This window comes from Talaromyces proteolyticus (assembly GCF_021365285.1).
Source record: "Talaromyces proteolyticus strain PMI_201 chromosome Unknown BGW36scaffold_5, whole genome shotgun sequence".
NCBI lineage: Eukaryota > Fungi > Ascomycota > Eurotiomycetes > Eurotiales > Trichocomaceae > Talaromyces > Talaromyces proteolyticus.
Window position 1 is genome coordinate 901,113 of NW_025764281.1, and position 16,309 is coordinate 917,421.

Sequence of the window (16,309 nt, forward strand, 5' to 3'; positions counted from 1 at the left end):
TCACAAGCTTCATCCGCATTGATATTCTCGTCCTCGTTGTTCGCACCATTGTTGCCTTCTCGACAAGGACTAAGTATATCATTTATAACCACCACATGATTCTGGCTCTCATACACAAAGGTTATTCAACGTATTGGTATTAGTTCGGCACGAAGCTTTATCATTATTCAAGACCGGGTCGAAGCATTCGTGGTCGCGCATCCCAAGACTCGCGTCTGAGATAGCTCGCGTTTCAGCAGTGTCGCAGAACTTCACCAAAATAAATGAGACATGCACTCTGTAGCGTGAACTATTCATGTCCTATGCAATCCTTTGTGCTGGGTTTTTGATGGCTTACGACCTTGGGATATGTAGAAGGGGGTGTGCTAATGGAATGGAACACAGATCAGTGTTGATGTCTCAATGCGGCTAGCTTCTATTACAATCCACGAGTCATGGTAGATTGATACTTCCGACTTTTTCCATTAATATACTCCCATAAAATTTATCGATTATGGTGTTTTAGTTTTATGCGCGAGTTGATCTATCACTTGCCCTGAATTTTGTCATGTGGTGCTAGTTTGATGTAGTTGGTTGCACCGATAACTCGGGCACGGGTTTTTGATTTTAATCGTGAGTAGAAGGGTCTCTCGTCAGGGATAAGAGCATTTCTGGTGTTTTGTAGTGTATTTTTGGTTCCCTTCTAGTTCTTATGCTACCTAGGTTTCATGCTTTTCAAGTTTGTGGTGTGCTCGATTGATATGTTATATATCGTCATAAACAAGTATGTTTTAGAAGTATATATCACACCACCGGTTGTCCAGTTTAATCATTAAAACTACCCCAGCATCAATCGGCCATGAATAAACCATACAATACATCAATAAGTACGTGTAATCACCACCCCTACGTAAATTACAACCATATCCCCAACAAAACCAGGCAACTCCCAGACCACTAGAGCCAAGGATCGGTGCAGTCAGCCACTCTGCCTGTGCCTATCAGTTCCAATCTCTACATACTTTCTTAGGAATCCTTGGCCTAAGTACGCGTGACCATGATGACCATGGTACTAGTACCATCATTGGCACCAGCACAGTCAGCAACATATGTTGTCGTCATGTCGACTTCCGTGGCAGAATGTGATGATCATGATGCACACCATGTTGCACACCATGTGACTTCCGATGACTCACCATTAATGTTGTTGACGCCTTGTTGCCTGACGGAATCGCCGAGATCACAGGGTAGCTTGGCTAGACCGGTATCGGCTAGCGTTTCTGCCTGGGGCATTCCACTGTCGAACTGTGAGTCAATTTTCTCGCAATATCAGTGGAAATTTATACATTTTTTGATGTATGGTAGTCTCCTAGTCCCTTAACATATAATATACGGTACTATTTATTCCTTTTTAACGTTTTAGACCATGTTATCTTGTTACCTGTCCTTCAAATCCTGAAATAGAGTATACTTCGGCAATTCCGTCTCTCACCGCCTTTGGTATGCAAGTCTCGACTTGATGCGATCGATCAATTCATGACGTTCAATTATAATTCTAGTCTTTAAATTTTGAACTAGCATGAAATATAGGTATTTATCTGTTTGTTTCCGTGGCTTTTGGTATCTATATGAGTGTTGTGGTACTAAGATCACAGTATGATTATTTTCATTTCACCGTCATCGATGGAAATATATATTTTGAAGTGGAGAGAGTAATACGTACCATGATAGAATGCATAGTATTTCTTAAGTGACAACTACGAATAAAAACCAAATCACTATCAACTGTCAAAATCGCCCCCATAGAAAGTAGAATCAAATATTATACTTGACATCACTACTTCCCAAGCAAGAATCTCGAATAGTATCATACGTGGTTGGTAGAGTACGTACCCCTCGCGGAATCAGCTACACGTATACCCAGAACACGAACCTACCAGTGCGAACATCAAAGAAAATACGCGTACACAGGAACTACAATGATAGGGAACAATGCAATTTCAACGACCAGAGGTAAAACTATTCAGCGGATGATCTAGGCTATCATATTGAAGTTGAGTAATGGTAAACTAACAGCTCGTCACGCAAGCGCCGTCAACAACACCAATGGCACTACGCGCTACAAAATACTTGGCGAGACGTACATCACAGGTGGTAGAGCATATACAATGGATTACAATGGGGAGCACTCTGCAGTAAGCGCCAACTAGACAGACCGGCCCCACTAGACATTGTCACGGACACGCGTAGCAAAGTAAACAAAACGTTCCCGATGCACCAACAAAAGGAGAAATACAATACGAAGTAGAAGTAGAAGTTAAATCATCTCATTTCATCGCATATCGATTTCGACAGCATATCAACTCCAGTCCACCTGCAGACGCGGCCGCTATGATACAGAGAAGTGAGCCCGTAGGCCACAAGCCGACCAGTGTAGACAAGTATAGCTTTATAACAAGAGTAGTAGTAGTAGTAAAATGCAAACAATCCCAGACCCATAAAGACGTGAAAAGACTTCGAAGAACACCCTGACGACCCAGTCATACCATAAACCGACCCGAAAAAGCAAACCGGCGCGTCACCACAGCGGCGAGCAAACGCGTCGACCGCGCAGGGAAGGCCATGCGGAAAATAAAGAAGAGAAAATGTTTAACCACCGAAACCGTAGAGGGTACCTGGGAAATGTTAGACGCGTTGGAAGCAAACAAAACAAGACGGGTGAACTTACGGCCCTGTCGCTTGAGAGCGTAGACAACGTCGAGGGATGTGACAGTCTTTCGCTTGGCGTGCTCAGTGTATGTGACGGCATCACGGATGACACCCTCGAGGAAGGTCTTGAGAACACCGCGGGTCTCTTCGTAGATCATGGCAGAGATACGCTTGACACCACCACGGCGGGCAAGACGACGGATAGCGGGCTTGGTGATACCCTGGATGTTGTCACGCAAGATCTTGCGGTGACGCTTGGCACCACCCTTTCCAAGACCCTTTCCACCCTTGCCACGGCCAGTCATTTTGATGGATGAGAAGGTAGTTGTTGTTTAAGATTAAAGTTGGAGTAAGAGGTGGATAAAGCTGAAGCGTAGATGTGACAGCTGGATGAGGTTGCTTGGAAGATGGAGGAGGGAAGAGGGCGAGCACAGAGAGATATTTCTAGCGGGCAGGCGCGACGCGGGGAGCTCCTGGGATCACGCGCTAGCCAGGGGCCCGGCCAATCAGCGGCCGCACCCTCAGATGTGATCTGCCGCTGGGCGGTGAGCCCTGCCGCCTCGCTGATCTGCCCAGCGAGTCTGTGATCCTGGCCGCAGCGCGCAATGCAGTCTGTTTGGCGGGATCAGAGCCCGGAAATTCCGGTGTCCAGTCTGCGCAGAATGAGTCATTCTGCGCGCTCGATCAGAAAGGCCCGTTGTGGTTGGGATCAAGGAGCCCTGGCGTGGCATCTGCATTCTCTGATCCTGCACGTCCATTGGCCGGCGGCAACGGGCTCGCTTAGTGGACGGGCGCAGGGGCCACTTCGCAGCATATCTGATTTCCCTCTGATTTTCGGGTGCCAGAATCACGCTTACGGCAGGCAGCTTTCGGGTCGCTCTAAGTGCACGCAAGAATCCTGGCCAGATCACCCGCCCGCCCCTCGTCCACTACAAATACTCTCCCCCACCCGCCTCCTCCGTCTGACTTTCTCCTCTCTCATCCATCCACTCATCGACAACCCAGGTGATTTATCATCAACCCTCATCACTTTTCATCACCAAATAACCTCTATCCATCAACCAAACATCATTCACAATGGCTCGCACCAAGCAGACTGCCCGTAAGTTATCTTTCCCTCATTGCGACCTCACTGTCGCGGTGCTACTGTCCTGTGAATAGCATCACTAACACACATCTCAGGTAAATCCACTGGTGGCAAGGCCCCTCGTAAGCAGCTCGCTTCCAAGGCCGCCCGCAAGGCCGCCCCCTCTACCGGAGGTGTCAAGAAGCCTCATCGTTACAAGCCTGGTAAGTTTCTACGCGTCCTTGTGTCATACACGCGTCACTAACGACAACAAGGTACTGTCGCTCTCCGTGAAATCCGTCGCTACCAGAAGTCCACTGAGCTCCTGATCCGCAAGCTTCCTTTCCAGCGTCTGGTTCGTGAAATTGCCCAGGACTTCAAGTCGGACCTTCGCTTCCAGTCCTCTGCCATCGGTGCTCTCCAGGAGTCCGTTGAGGCCTACCTCGTCTCTCTCTTCGAGGACACCAACTTGTGCGCCATCCACGCCAAGCGTGTCACCATCCAATCCAAGGACATCCAGCTTGCCCGCCGTCTCCGTGGCGAGCGCTCTTAATTTTTTCTGTTCTTGACAACATCATGGGTCAGCACCGAGCTTAGTCTATCGCGTTGACTCGTGGGTAATTGGGTTGGCGATATGGGAATTTTGCGTTTCATTTTATTTTATCATGACTACTGGCGAGAAATGATGGGTTCTACTTTTATGGGTCAATAACTGGGTTTCATTTTTTCTTTCGAGCTCTGAATAGCAATGGTCACGGCCGACCTCACGGTCGCGCCATCGGAATGTATATTATCAAGACCACTTCATGACAATAGACGTTCATGTCTGCAACACGGCGCGATAGTATTTGACCTGCTAGGTAGCTTAGATAGTAATCATAATCTTAAGATTCTGATTGCTGCTGTAACTGTAGATGTCCTCTAAAGTCCTAATATCCTGAAGCCACTGGGTATATGGTCACTCAGTCGCATGGACAGGTGTTTGGCAATCGATGCATGTAGTTCTATGTTTATTTATCCGGATCCTCGATCCCGATGCGTTAGTTGATTCGATCTAAATGTATTTCTAATTTAATCATGAGTCTATAGAAGGTAGAGTAGATGAATGTCTCAATCGTTACATGTGTATGCGACCGTGTCGCTTAATCCAACCGTACCAGGTATCCATCTTCAGCGAGGAGTTTTCGATCGATAAAGCGATAATTCTTTCTTTCTGATTAGTATATAGTTCCCTAGCAAAGTCTATAATATTTTCACCCTCGCGTCGATGTTGGTAATGCTACGTGTTGATGACGCGTCCTGAGATAGTGCTTCGTCGCTGTATCTTGTGGCGATATGGTGGTGTGTACTGTGTATGATTATGATCGGTGGGTATACGGGATCGTTATTTGCGGGTTATTAACTACTAGAAAATCAAATGATAAACCTGCTTCGACTTAGAACCGCTAATTAGTTACGCGTCTTGCTGTTAATGATCTAATTGATGTATTTGTCGTAGATGACGGGACGAAACTTGAATCGAGGCAAACCATGACTATCCTGTGTCCATGACAATTATCCAAATTCCAGGCTACTAGTATGTCGCAAGATTTTCAGTTTTAAGAGACGCATAATGGGATTCTATTTCGCTTGCTTACTCGTTGCGACAGGCTACTCATTTTACTGTGACTTAAAAGTTCTGCTGGTGGTGCTAAGTGTTGATAGGCTGTACTGAATCTTGCTTTCAAGCTCGATACCGCTCGATACCGCTCGAGATTTCTACAACGACGAAATATCGGACGAGGAGAGAGAGAAAAGAAGTATGGAAGAAATTCACATTAGTAACCGTATACCGACCTATTCGATATCTTGGCCGGAGGAAGGCTTCGATGATCCGAGTATAGAAGGAAACAGAAGCTCTCGTAACAACTTCAAGCACTGTTCGGCGTCCGGAGGTATCTTATCCAAAATAAACTTCCCCTCAGAATCCCTGGCCAGGATATTGGCTCCATATTGGATAAGGAGGCGTATCGAACTCGCCAATCTCTTATCCAAAACATGTCTAAAATGTGTCTTCTGCGTAGAATAGTCCAAAAGGTATTCGCACGCAGCCAGCAATGCTGTATTTCCAGTTATATCACGTTTTTCTATATCTATGTCTTTTTGCTGAAGTAATATCTGCATTGTAGTAGGGTCTCCACACCCTGCTGCGAAATGTAACGGAGTCACTCCTTCATTGGTGGCTGCGTTCACATCAGCACCATGTGAAAGTAGTATTTGCACCATTCTTGCTCTGGAGATGTCAGTAGGGTTATTTTCGCAAATTGCAAGCGATAGTGTTGTCCATCCCTCAGTGGTGGCTGCGTTCACATCAGCACCATGTGAAAGTAGTATTTGCACCATTTTTGCTCTGGAGATGTCACTAAGGTTATTTTTGCAAACTGCGAGTGATAGTGCAGTCCATCCCTCAGTGGTGGCTGCGTTCACGTCAGCACCATATGAAAGTAGTATTTTCACCATTCTTGCTCTAGAGATGTAAGTAATGTTTTTGTTGCGCATTGCACTTAATAGTGCCGTCTCCCCCCCATTGTCGACAGCATTGACACAAGCACCTTCGAAAAGGAGAAATCGAATAAGTTCTAAATTACCATAGCGTGCTGCCATCATCAAATGTGTCTGGCCAGAACTATTAGATGCATTGATATCTGCCCCATTTTTAATGATGGCGCGGAGAATTTCCAAATTCTTGTCCAAATTCTTGTCTCTATTGAGCGCGCCATTCCATATTTCGAAGTGTGCCGGGTGTCGTCTCCAGTCTTCATACAGACTGGCATTCACGTCAGCCCCGTTATCGATTAAAAACCGGACCATGTCTATATGACCTGCCTGAAATGCACATGAAATTGGAAAACCAATAATTGTTGAGGGGGAAGAGCTGCCATTGACCTGGGCTCCATGTTTGATCCAAAAAAGTGACATTTGCATATCTGCGTATAACACTGCCACTGACAGAGCTTCACTGCAGTACGAGGTGTTGAATTTAGGAACTGCCCCGCTTGTAAGGAAGAATTTCATCAATTCGTAGTAGGCTTTATAGCCGCCGGCAGTATTAACGTGTGCAGAGGTGGGGGTCACTGCTTTACGAAGTGATAATAACCCTAATATATCAACACCAAAGTTGATTTCCGCTCCCCTTTCAATCAATAACTTTGATATTTCCAAATCATTATTCTCAGCAGCAAACGTCAATGGCCTCCTTCCGGTCAGGGTCTCAAGGTCGGGATCCGCCCCTGCGTCAAGTGCCATACTAGTCATATCTTGACGCTTGTGTTTGATCGCGTAATGTAAAAGAGAGTATCCGTCGTCATCTATGGCATTCGGCTGCAGCCTGCCAGTGAATAACAGAACGTCAACAGCTGACAGATGGCCATTTTCTGCCAAATATGATAAAAAAGTCTGGTTCTTTTTGAACTGGGACTTCATCAACCATTTCCAATCGTCATCGAGTCTAGGATGGCCGCCCGAGAGAGAAAATGCCTTGCAAGCCCGGATGTTGCCCTTTAAAATAGCCGCAAGGATAGGGGATCCGTATCGCTCCTCCATATTAACCAAGCTGGTTCCATTCATAGGTTCTCCCTCGTGTAGTTTGATTTTGATTAGGCTTGGTAGATCGTTATCTGAAAATATGTACAAAAAACTTGCATGGAAAGTGTATTGGCGAATCCCATGTTTTTCAAGAATATTATGCGCAAAGATCCAGTGTTTTCGGGGGAAATCACTGAGGAAAGTATCTTGTGCTACGCCTTCCGCCTCAGCTTCGTCAGAATGGTGGAGGACAAACCCGGCTGCGTATTCAATAAAGGGTATGTTGATCAACATCTCAGATCTCAACGCTTTCCCTTCTTCCGTCTTCGGGGGGGGGAGCTCACCACCTCCGAGCACAAAGCCTTGGCCGATACCCATCTTGATGTAGTTGTAGCAGCAGTATTTGAGAAGATCATGACCGACACGTAACGAGTTTAATTGAAATTCAGCCAGAAGATGATGAAGACCACCTTCTTTCATGAGAAAGTCTTTCACAGATTCATGGATAAATTGGACAGTTGGGTTGTTTCGGGACTTTGTTATCTCTGCAAATCCCTTCGATGACGTGAGAATAAACCGTTTAACGAGAGCAGGATCCTCAGGCGTTTCGACAGCTGATTTTATCATATCTTCGGTTTGTGATAGAATGGCAAAGTACAGCTCAAGGGGCTTAAGCTGCCTTTTCGCGAATAATATCCATTGGAGGCATACGAAGAGGTCTTCGAGATTATCCCGATCCCTAGTCAATATATCCTTGAAAAGGTTGGATAACCCGGGTGGGATATCTTTGAGCCGCTGGCGCAAGGCTCCCATATGACCTCGATCAAACGCCTTCCTCAAAATGTCCACAACAAGCGCAACCCACAAAAAAATGTTGGATGATTTTTCTAAAATCTCTTGTTTGACACTGTCCACTGTTTGGTGCTTAATCCAGGAAAGTTTGCTGTCTAGATATTTACTTAAGTCTTGAGAGTGGCCTTCTTGATCTTCGAGGACAAGCTCCAAGCCCTTGCCGAAGGTAATATGGGGATAGTGTCGACTAGCAAAACATATATATAGGGCTCTAGAGCCTAATGGCTCGGTCGTTTCTCCCAGTTCAGCCAGAAAATCAAACATTTCTCGTATCTCATCTTCGATACCCTCGTCGAGAGCATCGATGAAAACAATTAGGGTCTTGTCTTGTAGAAGGTTGATAGTTTCGACTAACAACTCTTGAAGCATAACGATATTCCAGTCAAAGTCCTCATCTTCCGCTCGGTGACCCGTTTCTACTGTATCGAGAACGACTTGCACTCTGGGTTCAGCTAGAAAAATTTGTAGCAGCAATGAGCGGTACATGCCAATTGTTGATTTCTCGAGTTTACTCCCACGTGCGTTGAAAAAGAACGAAATCGTCAAGGAACCGCTTTTTTTGGGGAATTTCTGTGATTTTTCAAAGGCATACTTCATGATTGTCGATTTGCCGGTCCCTGGCTTGCCTTTGACCCATAAGAAGCCTTGATGCTCTGTATATTTGCTCGAATCGAGCCAGTGTTGGTACACTGGGTGCTCTAGAAGCCACTGGCATGTTCTTGTATGTGCAGGCTTGATCATTTGTTTTCTCTCATGTATTTGATTGAATCCCAGACAGTCTAACCAACATTTTCTTTTCTCATTGAGTTCCTTTTGTTTTGCGGGTGAGATCTCGGCTTCGTGGGCCGGAATGACGAGTAAAAGCTCTTTTGCATATGCAGCAGCAGCAGCGGCTGCGTAGTCCTGCCACTGCTTGTTTTTGTGCGAGTCTGAATAATCACAAATGCCCCGGATTGCTAAGGAAGGAAACTCATTCATGAGCCCGGAAGCTTCCATTTCAAAGCACAGGGCTTTCAGTTCTTTGGAAAATCTTTTCCGTGTCTTTGCATGTTTAATCACCTGATTTCCAGATGCGATTGTGCCATAGTGGATGAAGGGATAAAGAGCATCTCGAGGGAGCCTCATTACGACTCGATTTTTGTCGCATTTTCCACAAGTCGTATTTCCATCGGGGTGTTCAAATTCTGCATCAAATAAGATATCTTGATCTTGGCCTGGATAAGAATATCTGTCTTCTACACCTGGGTGATTTTTCACCATGTCGCGAATGAGCCTAGATATACCTGTATTAACGTTAAGCCGATGGTTTGCTTGAACCTTGGAAACGGCAGTCAACAAGATGGATGGAGGGTTGTTCTGCCTTCCTGTGAGTTCTAATTTACCATTTGCTATTGTTTTCCCATAGTCATATTGTACAACCGCCGGAGCGTTAGGAGAGGGAACGCTGACAACGACATCACCTAGTCGAATGTCGGCTTGTGGAGTGGGCGCACCGCCAGCAATACCGACCATCAGCCAGAATTTTATGGATGGAAAGCTGGCGCGCATATCGCTTGCAACTCTGGTGGCAGATGTCGTCCCGTAAATTCCAGCCGGTAAACATGCAATGACACAATTATGTCCCAAAATGTTTCCCATTGTGTATGTGTTACTGTCACCCGCCCGAACACTCTGTCCGCATTCTTCATGGATTTCATCTAGCATAGCCTTTGCGGCTGCTAATTCAAGTGACAGTGCTGCGATCCAGCCGACTGTATATTTTTCGCGAGAGAGTTGCTTTCTAGATGGCTTTCCTCCATGATATGGAATGGAAGCATAATCGCCGTGGGAGGTTTTGATTCGCTTCGAGCCTGGGGTCGGTATCGGGTCCATGAAGATGTAGTGTTGTTATATCCTCCCTTTTTTCATAATTTGTAGGGGAATATTGTTATCTTTCAGAAGTTGAAGGACGGAAGTAGGACTTTGGACGATGGAAAGTTGGTTGGGACAAGGCAGACGCAGCAGACCATAGCAGCAGACCGCCTTGCGGCTGGAGCGACGAGGCTGTGCTAAATTAGAATAATGTTCGGGATGCTCCTCTTGAAGCACTCTCCAAACTGGACAAGCTCACTTTTCATTTTCTTAACATGTTGAGATGTTTATCAATATACAATAAAAACCCCAACCGAATCTTCGGATGATGCCGCATACACCGCAAGCTGTCCTGCCTAATACATTACAGCGGGCCGTTCCGTTAGGTCCCCCGCAATCACATCCACGATCCTTATAGGATCAATACACTCAAGGGTTAGGTATACGATATGTTAAGTTGGTATACATATAGTATGATGACAAAAGTTTCAAAATACTACCACAAAGTGGATTTAGTAAAGGAATCTTCCCCATGCCAATACTAATAATACATCAATTGATGTATTTGAACTTATTGCTTTGTCCACATCCTCCTCGGTGGAAATATAACTACCAACACAACAACAATGGGGCCAAGAAGCGCTCCATTGACGGACATTGATTCCTCCAAATTAATTTTTATTAGGGAGGTTATGCGCTCTGATGCGTCTTCAATATTTGAGGTAGACTGGATGGACAAAAGTATGCATTGAAGCTTTTCCACGACAACGGCGAGCCTGGATATACCGAGTAAGGTCGTGATCTGAAACGATTTCGCTGAGAATCCAATGCATATAAGAAATTACTCACTTCTGGTGTCTGTGAGCGTGGCTTCGTTCCAAAATTCCGGCTACATCAATCGAGCGGATCCGGCTGCATTCTATCTGCTCTCTAACATTTCGCCCGAGACAATTCAAAGCCGAGAGCAATATTGCTAGAACACCTCCCCAATACAGAAAGTTTAAACTGCGTGAACTACTCGGATGCGCTCTATCCCCACGCAATTGAGGCATGAAGGAGATGCACAGAGCGGGTGTTCACACCACCAAAACACCTACCCCAGGAGCCTTCTCCTTGTTCGTGGAAACTCTGATAGGTTGGTCTGGATTGACTTTGATGTTGCAACGACTTTCACCGACTTTGGACCAGGTCTGCTGCGACTACGAAACTGCGCTTGTGAAGGGATTTGGGGAAGCAATGGTAAAGGCTTCGCTGCTGCCTATGTTGGAAGCATCCAGCGTGCTGACTGACGAATACAGATAGATGACCAGGCTGAGGGACTCCCCCTGAATACAAAAATTTACTGAGGGTTTCATAGACTTTAAATGATTCTGACAATATGTGATGGCGGTTATGCGGTCTTGTGGCAGGGGTAAGTTAGGCGGGGTTTCGAGCAAGGGCTCTTTCACTTCACGCAGCAGATAAGACCTTTTACTTGAGCTAAACACAGCAACTTTAGGAGAAATGTTTCCTTCGCTCCTAGGAGGGACGTGACTGTAAACTTTTCACTGGTTTTTCAATGATGAGCGGGCATCTGATGTTGTTGCGTAACAGGAAGCCGTCGTGCTGCAGCTTTTGGAAGACGCACTCAGGGTCATACTTGGCCGCAGCGTCCAGCATCTTCTTGACATTTTCGACGGTGTAGCTGCGCAGGATCTTTTGGGAGGCTGTGGCGGAGCTCATACGCAAAAAGTCAAGCATGAGTCCTTTCTTTAGCCAGTGACTGCACGCTCTCGGTCATACTGTCCACTGCTCTTTGCACAGCTGCGTCGTCACTATCGTCCTTGAGCCACTCGCATGTATACACCCACCTATGGTTTTGCATCAAGTCAGCTTTTCCATCGATCAAGGCTCTGTGTGGTTTGTTATGATGGGTGTCATTGTGAGGAGCATGCGAGACCGAGTTACAGCAGTGCGTAACCCTCTCAAGTCCCATAATGCTCCCCCCGGCGATCCTTTCCTGCCTGTACACTAGCTGTGCCCATCGGCTGGATCGTATAATGCAGAACAGCGCCAACTGGCAGGCTCTTGCAGATCTCCACCCAGGAATGTAGACCTCTTCGTAGAGTTCTTGCGAAACCTTAGTCGTTACTGTGCAGATAGCACGTCTGTTGGACCGTGTCAGTGACTGGCCAAACAAAAGTATGTATATTTCTCTTGCACTCTTGCACAGGACCTATACCTTGAGCAAGTGACAATAGAGCCATTTGTGGAAGGAATAGATGTCGTCATGAGGCTCTTGAGGTTATAGGAAAGTGCGAAAGCTGGAGGCTGCTCGGCAGGGGTGTCTCTATAGAGCAAGCCCACAGCGACAAAACCCTGGTTGAAGTTGGTGAAGAGACCGATCTTTGGGTTTTTCTCCATGGCTTGAACGGCCCTTGTTGCCTTGATGAGTCCGACATAGTCCTCCGAGTCGTAGAGGTTGGTTGTGTATTGGACGTTGATGAGAGGGTGGGTTTCAAGATCAAACTTCGTCATGATGCCTGATGATTTATTAGGAACCGGGTCAGCCCTTTCTTGCAAGACAAGGAAAGCCATAGATGGTGGCACGTACTGAAAGTTGGATCCACCGCCTTTCAGAAGGCGGTAGAGATCGGCATCTCGTTCGCATTCGCATTAACAAGCTTGCCGTCCGCCAATAAAACCTGGAGACATAGTCCATCACCACCATGACAAAAATTGTCTGCCCCAGAAAGCAAGCTTATTTACCCCAAAGTTTTTGATACCATCTGCTCTGAGTCAATACAGATTGGGTAATACCTCCATACCATCTTTGGCTATAGTTTAGCTCCCAAGCCTCAGAAGTATGTCATTTGAAATGATAGACAGATACCTCCAATTAGGAAAACCTCCTAGCCCAACTTGCTAGTCTCGGCCTCCAATGGCTGACAGTGTGTGCTCCTCGAGACAGGAATACACCTCGCCCAGGTATTTCCTGATCCAACTTGGGGAACTCTATCTGACGTCAGCACCTTAGACTGGAATTGACGCATGTCGAGCACGATGGCCGACTGAAACCAACGTTGGGATTGTGACCGATAGTGCGAATGGCAAATCTGGATTTTCTACTCTTGATAATAGCAACAGCCTCACTGAGCTCCTGCGCGTTGCTCAGATAGACGTCCAGCGGCAGGGTTCCAACACGTCGGAGACCAGGGACGGTTCACGGCTGCCTCATACTCAGATGTAGCATCTGGAGTTACTACCTTAGAGGGAAGGCAGGGTTGAGTTGAAAAAGTACTGTTGCGGTGCTGGAAACCATGATAAGCTGTCTAAGCATTCTCCAGCTTGTTTTTCAGAAATCGATTATAAGAAGTTGATGTGCGTCACAACTGCTTGTAAGTTAATCTGTTGCGATAAAGAGTATTCAAGAAAGACTTTAGTAGTTAGGCCAGCTTATATCGATGTGATATTTTGGGAAGAGCCATCCGACGAAAGGCGTGAATGCCTCCTAAGACCTTGTGGGCCGAGCGGCCTTCAATGTTGGCCAGCCAACGCACTGCGCAATTCATGCTCTTGGTCATGTGAAAGTCCAAGGGTATGGATATCACAAACCAACAGAGGACGTCAGCCAATGGACTGGCGGTATGTAAAGTTGTAAACGACTGGTTCCTTGTCTTCGAACAGTATATTCTCGGTAAATATCCTGCGCTCGCGCCTATATTTTGAAAATTAAAGGATTCAGTCCACAGGTGACAGAAGACCTGTTCAACCCTAGCTCTAGAGAGTACTAAACATGAGTGAAGAGGGAAAAGATAATGTGTGTTAAGGGCAAATAAGTGCCTTCACCCGGAAGAGTCTCAAAGGGTACCGCCGTCTACAAGCCTCACATATAAAGCATATACGGCATAGCCGTCACACCTGTAATGATAATAGCATAATATACCTGCTAATTTCTTGTTTTATAACCTGGGATCGGACATATCTTGTTGACGGGCTTCTTATTTTATAAATAGATAACACTATAGCCCTATATACATGACTGATTATTTTTCTCAACATGCGAGTTATTCTCGAATTATTCCCCTCGCCGGATACTTTCATCCACAGGTTCGTCTCCTTGGGGTTCCTCGGGTATTTCTGGTTTTTCATAAAATGGTGCAAACGTGCTCTTCATCCTCAACCTTCTACCGAAGAAATAGAAACCGACAGGGATCGGGATGAGAGCCACCGCCAGACATCCAAGTAAAGTTGAGGCCCATTGAATGCCCATGTTGTTGAACATCTGACGCGAGAATAATGGGAAGCTGGCTGCGACAAGTGAACGACAGAATGTGTTGGCGGCTATAGCTGAGGCGGCGCTGGAAAATAAGTCAGTTAAATTCTGCTATTGTCACAAAGAGAGAAAATACTCACAACATAAGGTATGTATCAATCAGATAATTGAACAGTTGAATGAAGATTATCAAAAGACCAAAACCGGTGAATAACCCACTCAACGTTGGTACTATCCAAGGAATACTACCTTTGAAACCGGTCCAACCGAACCAGAAAAGTCCCGCAGCAAAAAGAACTCCGCCGATAATAACAGGCGGGAGCCGCCATTCAGGGACCGGGATCCCGCCATTCGCAGCCAGTTTGGCGTTATATGCTCGACTTGAATAGATAATGTATGATGCAGCGCCGAATATGCCTACGACGAGGCCAAACAAGGGAAGCCCGCCGACTCCGGCATTCATGCCGTGCACACCCTGAAAAACTAAGGTGTATGCTGTCAGAAAGCAGTACAACAGGCCGTAAATGAAGCTCAAATAGATTGTGACAGCCAGAATTAAGGGTTCCTTAAACAACAATCGGAGCGGACGGGAGAAGTTGTTGATGACCAGCTCCCTAAAATCAACTTCGATTTCTTCTTGTTTTGCATGAATACCCCAATTCTTTGTGCGCCGGCGCAGTTCCGAGGCTTTGTCAACGAGAACAACTGGCGGATAAGATTCTTTCAAGAAAAACACGTTCAATACGAAAGCAGCGTATCCCATAATTGCAGGAATATAAGCTGTCCAACGCCAGCCCAAATAGGACAAGTTGATGAAACCGCCGATAAAAGGTGCTATGAGAGGCCCTAGGAACACAGTGCTAGAGAACATGGCAATTGCAACACCACGAGTGCGATTATTGTATATATCCGAGAAAATTGCAGCCACGACAGTCAGCGGACAACTACCGAATACACCGGAGAAGAAGCGACAAATCATGAGTGTTTGTAAGTCCTTCGAAACGGCGACACCAGTGTTGAAAATTCCAAATCCCAGCATGGCGATAAGGACCGGTGGGCGTCGGCCACTGAGCTCCGACAATGGCGCCCATACCAAGGGACCAAAGGCATAGCCCATGATGTAAAGCGAGCTAGAAAGGACTGATACTTCTAAACTGACGCCAAAATATGCTGCGACATGCACACTCGAAGCACTGAATATAGCCGAATCGAAGGTCGAACAGATACTCGTGTAGGCGAGGATAACAGTGGTGTAGATTCTGCGCAGAAACGGAGGGTCAGCAATTCAGAGAACGAAACTGATATAGCGCAACGAGTCCAAAAATGAGCCCCAGGGGAAACAACCGACTTACTTCCTACTCAAAGGCCAGTTTTGCGGATACATAGGATCGTCATCGCCAGTGAACTCTACAACATAATCTTCCTGGGCAGGCAGCGGCGGGGGATACGGTTTCCCAGCTCCAAACGCCGGTAGCGAGACTTTCGATGGTCGCGACTTGATGCTTTGGCCGACAGTGAGCGCATGCTGTAGTCGTTGAGTTTCGCTCCTGCTCAGCGCCTGAGACCCTGCTGTTCGAAGGCGCTCCAAATCAACCTCGGTATTGCGCGACTGTAGCGTCTGCAATCGCGTGGGATAATTGACGGAAGTACTCGAGCTTGATGATATGGACGATCCGATGCTGCTGTTAACTGACGACGGTCGTCTTTCAGCCCTATCTTGCGCGGTCTCGGCAGCTTGCGACTCGGCCCCCGCAATTTCGAGATCGAGGTCTTTGTCGTTTACCTCAGCATTGTTGGCGCTCATTGTGTCCGACGCGTATACTCAAATGATTGGCAAAGAGAAAAAGGCTATAGAAAAAAAATAGAAAAAAAAGGAGGCAACTTGTTTTAATTATAGTACTATGTTAATGGCGTAACAATCACAGTAGCGCGCAACCAAGAATGTGACGAGATCCGATTTATCCGCCTGCGAAGAAAATTTGCTGTCTCTCCCATATGATTAATGTTTATTAGTTAATAACACCCCAACACAG

General features: G+C 46.3%; 6 protein-coding genes across 6 annotated transcripts; 2 read left to right on the plus strand and 4 right to left on the minus strand.

The window, feature by feature from the left end:
• Window positions 1-2,628: 2,628 nt before the first annotated feature.
• BGW36DRAFT_294044 (histone-fold-containing protein) lies at window positions 2,629-2,993 on the minus strand (the record flags this gene model as incomplete). Its single annotated transcript, XM_046211056.1, has 2 exons — window positions 2,629-2,654; window positions 2,708-2,993. 2 exons carry the CDS (start codon window positions 2,991-2,993, stop codon window positions 2,629-2,631), a joined length of 312 nt encoding a protein of 103 aa, XP_046073041.1.
• Window positions 2,994-3,765: 772 nt separating this feature from the next.
• BGW36DRAFT_293907 (histones H3 and H4) lies at window positions 3,766-4,307 on the plus strand (the record flags this gene model as incomplete). Its single annotated transcript, XM_046211038.1, has 3 exons — window positions 3,766-3,790; window positions 3,871-3,978; window positions 4,030-4,307. The coding sequence occupies 3 exons, from the start codon at window positions 3,766-3,768 to the stop codon at window positions 4,305-4,307; spliced, it is 411 nt and encodes a 136-aa protein (XP_046073042.1).
• Window positions 4,308-5,710: 1,403 nt separating this feature from the next.
• Window positions 5,711-9,943, minus strand: BGW36DRAFT_274900 (uncharacterized protein; the record flags this gene model as incomplete). The annotated part of the gene is made up of 3 exons (XM_046210179.1): window positions 5,711-5,795; window positions 5,841-6,684; window positions 6,907-9,943. Coding segments are annotated over 3 exons (3,966 nt in total), but the record flags the coding sequence as incomplete, so codon positions are not given.
• Window positions 9,944-11,071: 1,128 nt separating this feature from the next.
• BGW36DRAFT_426281 (uncharacterized protein) lies at window positions 11,072-11,367 on the plus strand (the record flags this gene model as incomplete). The annotated part of the gene is made up of 2 exons (XM_046220241.1): window positions 11,072-11,260; window positions 11,320-11,367. The coding sequence occupies 2 exons, from the start codon at window positions 11,072-11,074 to the stop codon at window positions 11,365-11,367; spliced, it is 237 nt and encodes a 78-aa protein (XP_046073044.1).
• Window positions 11,368-11,539: 172 nt separating this feature from the next.
• BGW36DRAFT_426282 (uncharacterized protein) lies at window positions 11,540-12,598 on the minus strand (the record flags this gene model as incomplete). The annotated part of the gene is made up of 3 exons (XM_046220242.1): window positions 11,540-11,727; window positions 11,804-12,168; window positions 12,243-12,598. 3 exons carry the CDS (start codon window positions 12,596-12,598, stop codon window positions 11,540-11,542), a joined length of 909 nt encoding a protein of 302 aa, XP_046073045.1.
• Window positions 12,599-13,803: 1,205 nt separating this feature from the next.
• On the minus strand, window positions 13,804-16,232 carry BGW36DRAFT_339777 (synaptic vesicle transporter). The gene is made up of 3 exons (XM_046213046.1): window positions 15,629-16,232; window positions 14,417-15,535; window positions 13,804-14,361 (listed from the first exon to the last, which is right to left on the minus strand). The coding sequence occupies exons 1-3, from the start codon at window positions 16,078-16,080 to the stop codon at window positions 14,079-14,081; spliced, it is 1,854 nt and encodes a 617-aa protein (XP_046073046.1). The 5' UTR covers window positions 16,081-16,232; the 3' UTR covers window positions 13,804-14,078.
• Window positions 16,233-16,309: the final 77 nt, after the last annotated feature.

Coding starts and splice junctions, on each gene's coding strand:
- BGW36DRAFT_339777 (XM_046213046.1), bottom strand. CDS start 16,080: ATGAGCGCCAACAATGCTGAGGTAAACGACAAAGACCTCGATCTCGAA. Junction 15,536..15,628: donor AACTGGCCTTTGAGTAGGAA/GTAAGTCGGTTG, acceptor GTTTCTGCGCAG/AATCTACACCACTGTTATCC. Junction 14,362..14,416: donor ATTGATACATACCTTATGTT/GTGAGTATTTTC, acceptor CTTATTTTCCAG/CGCCGCCTCAGCTATAGCCG.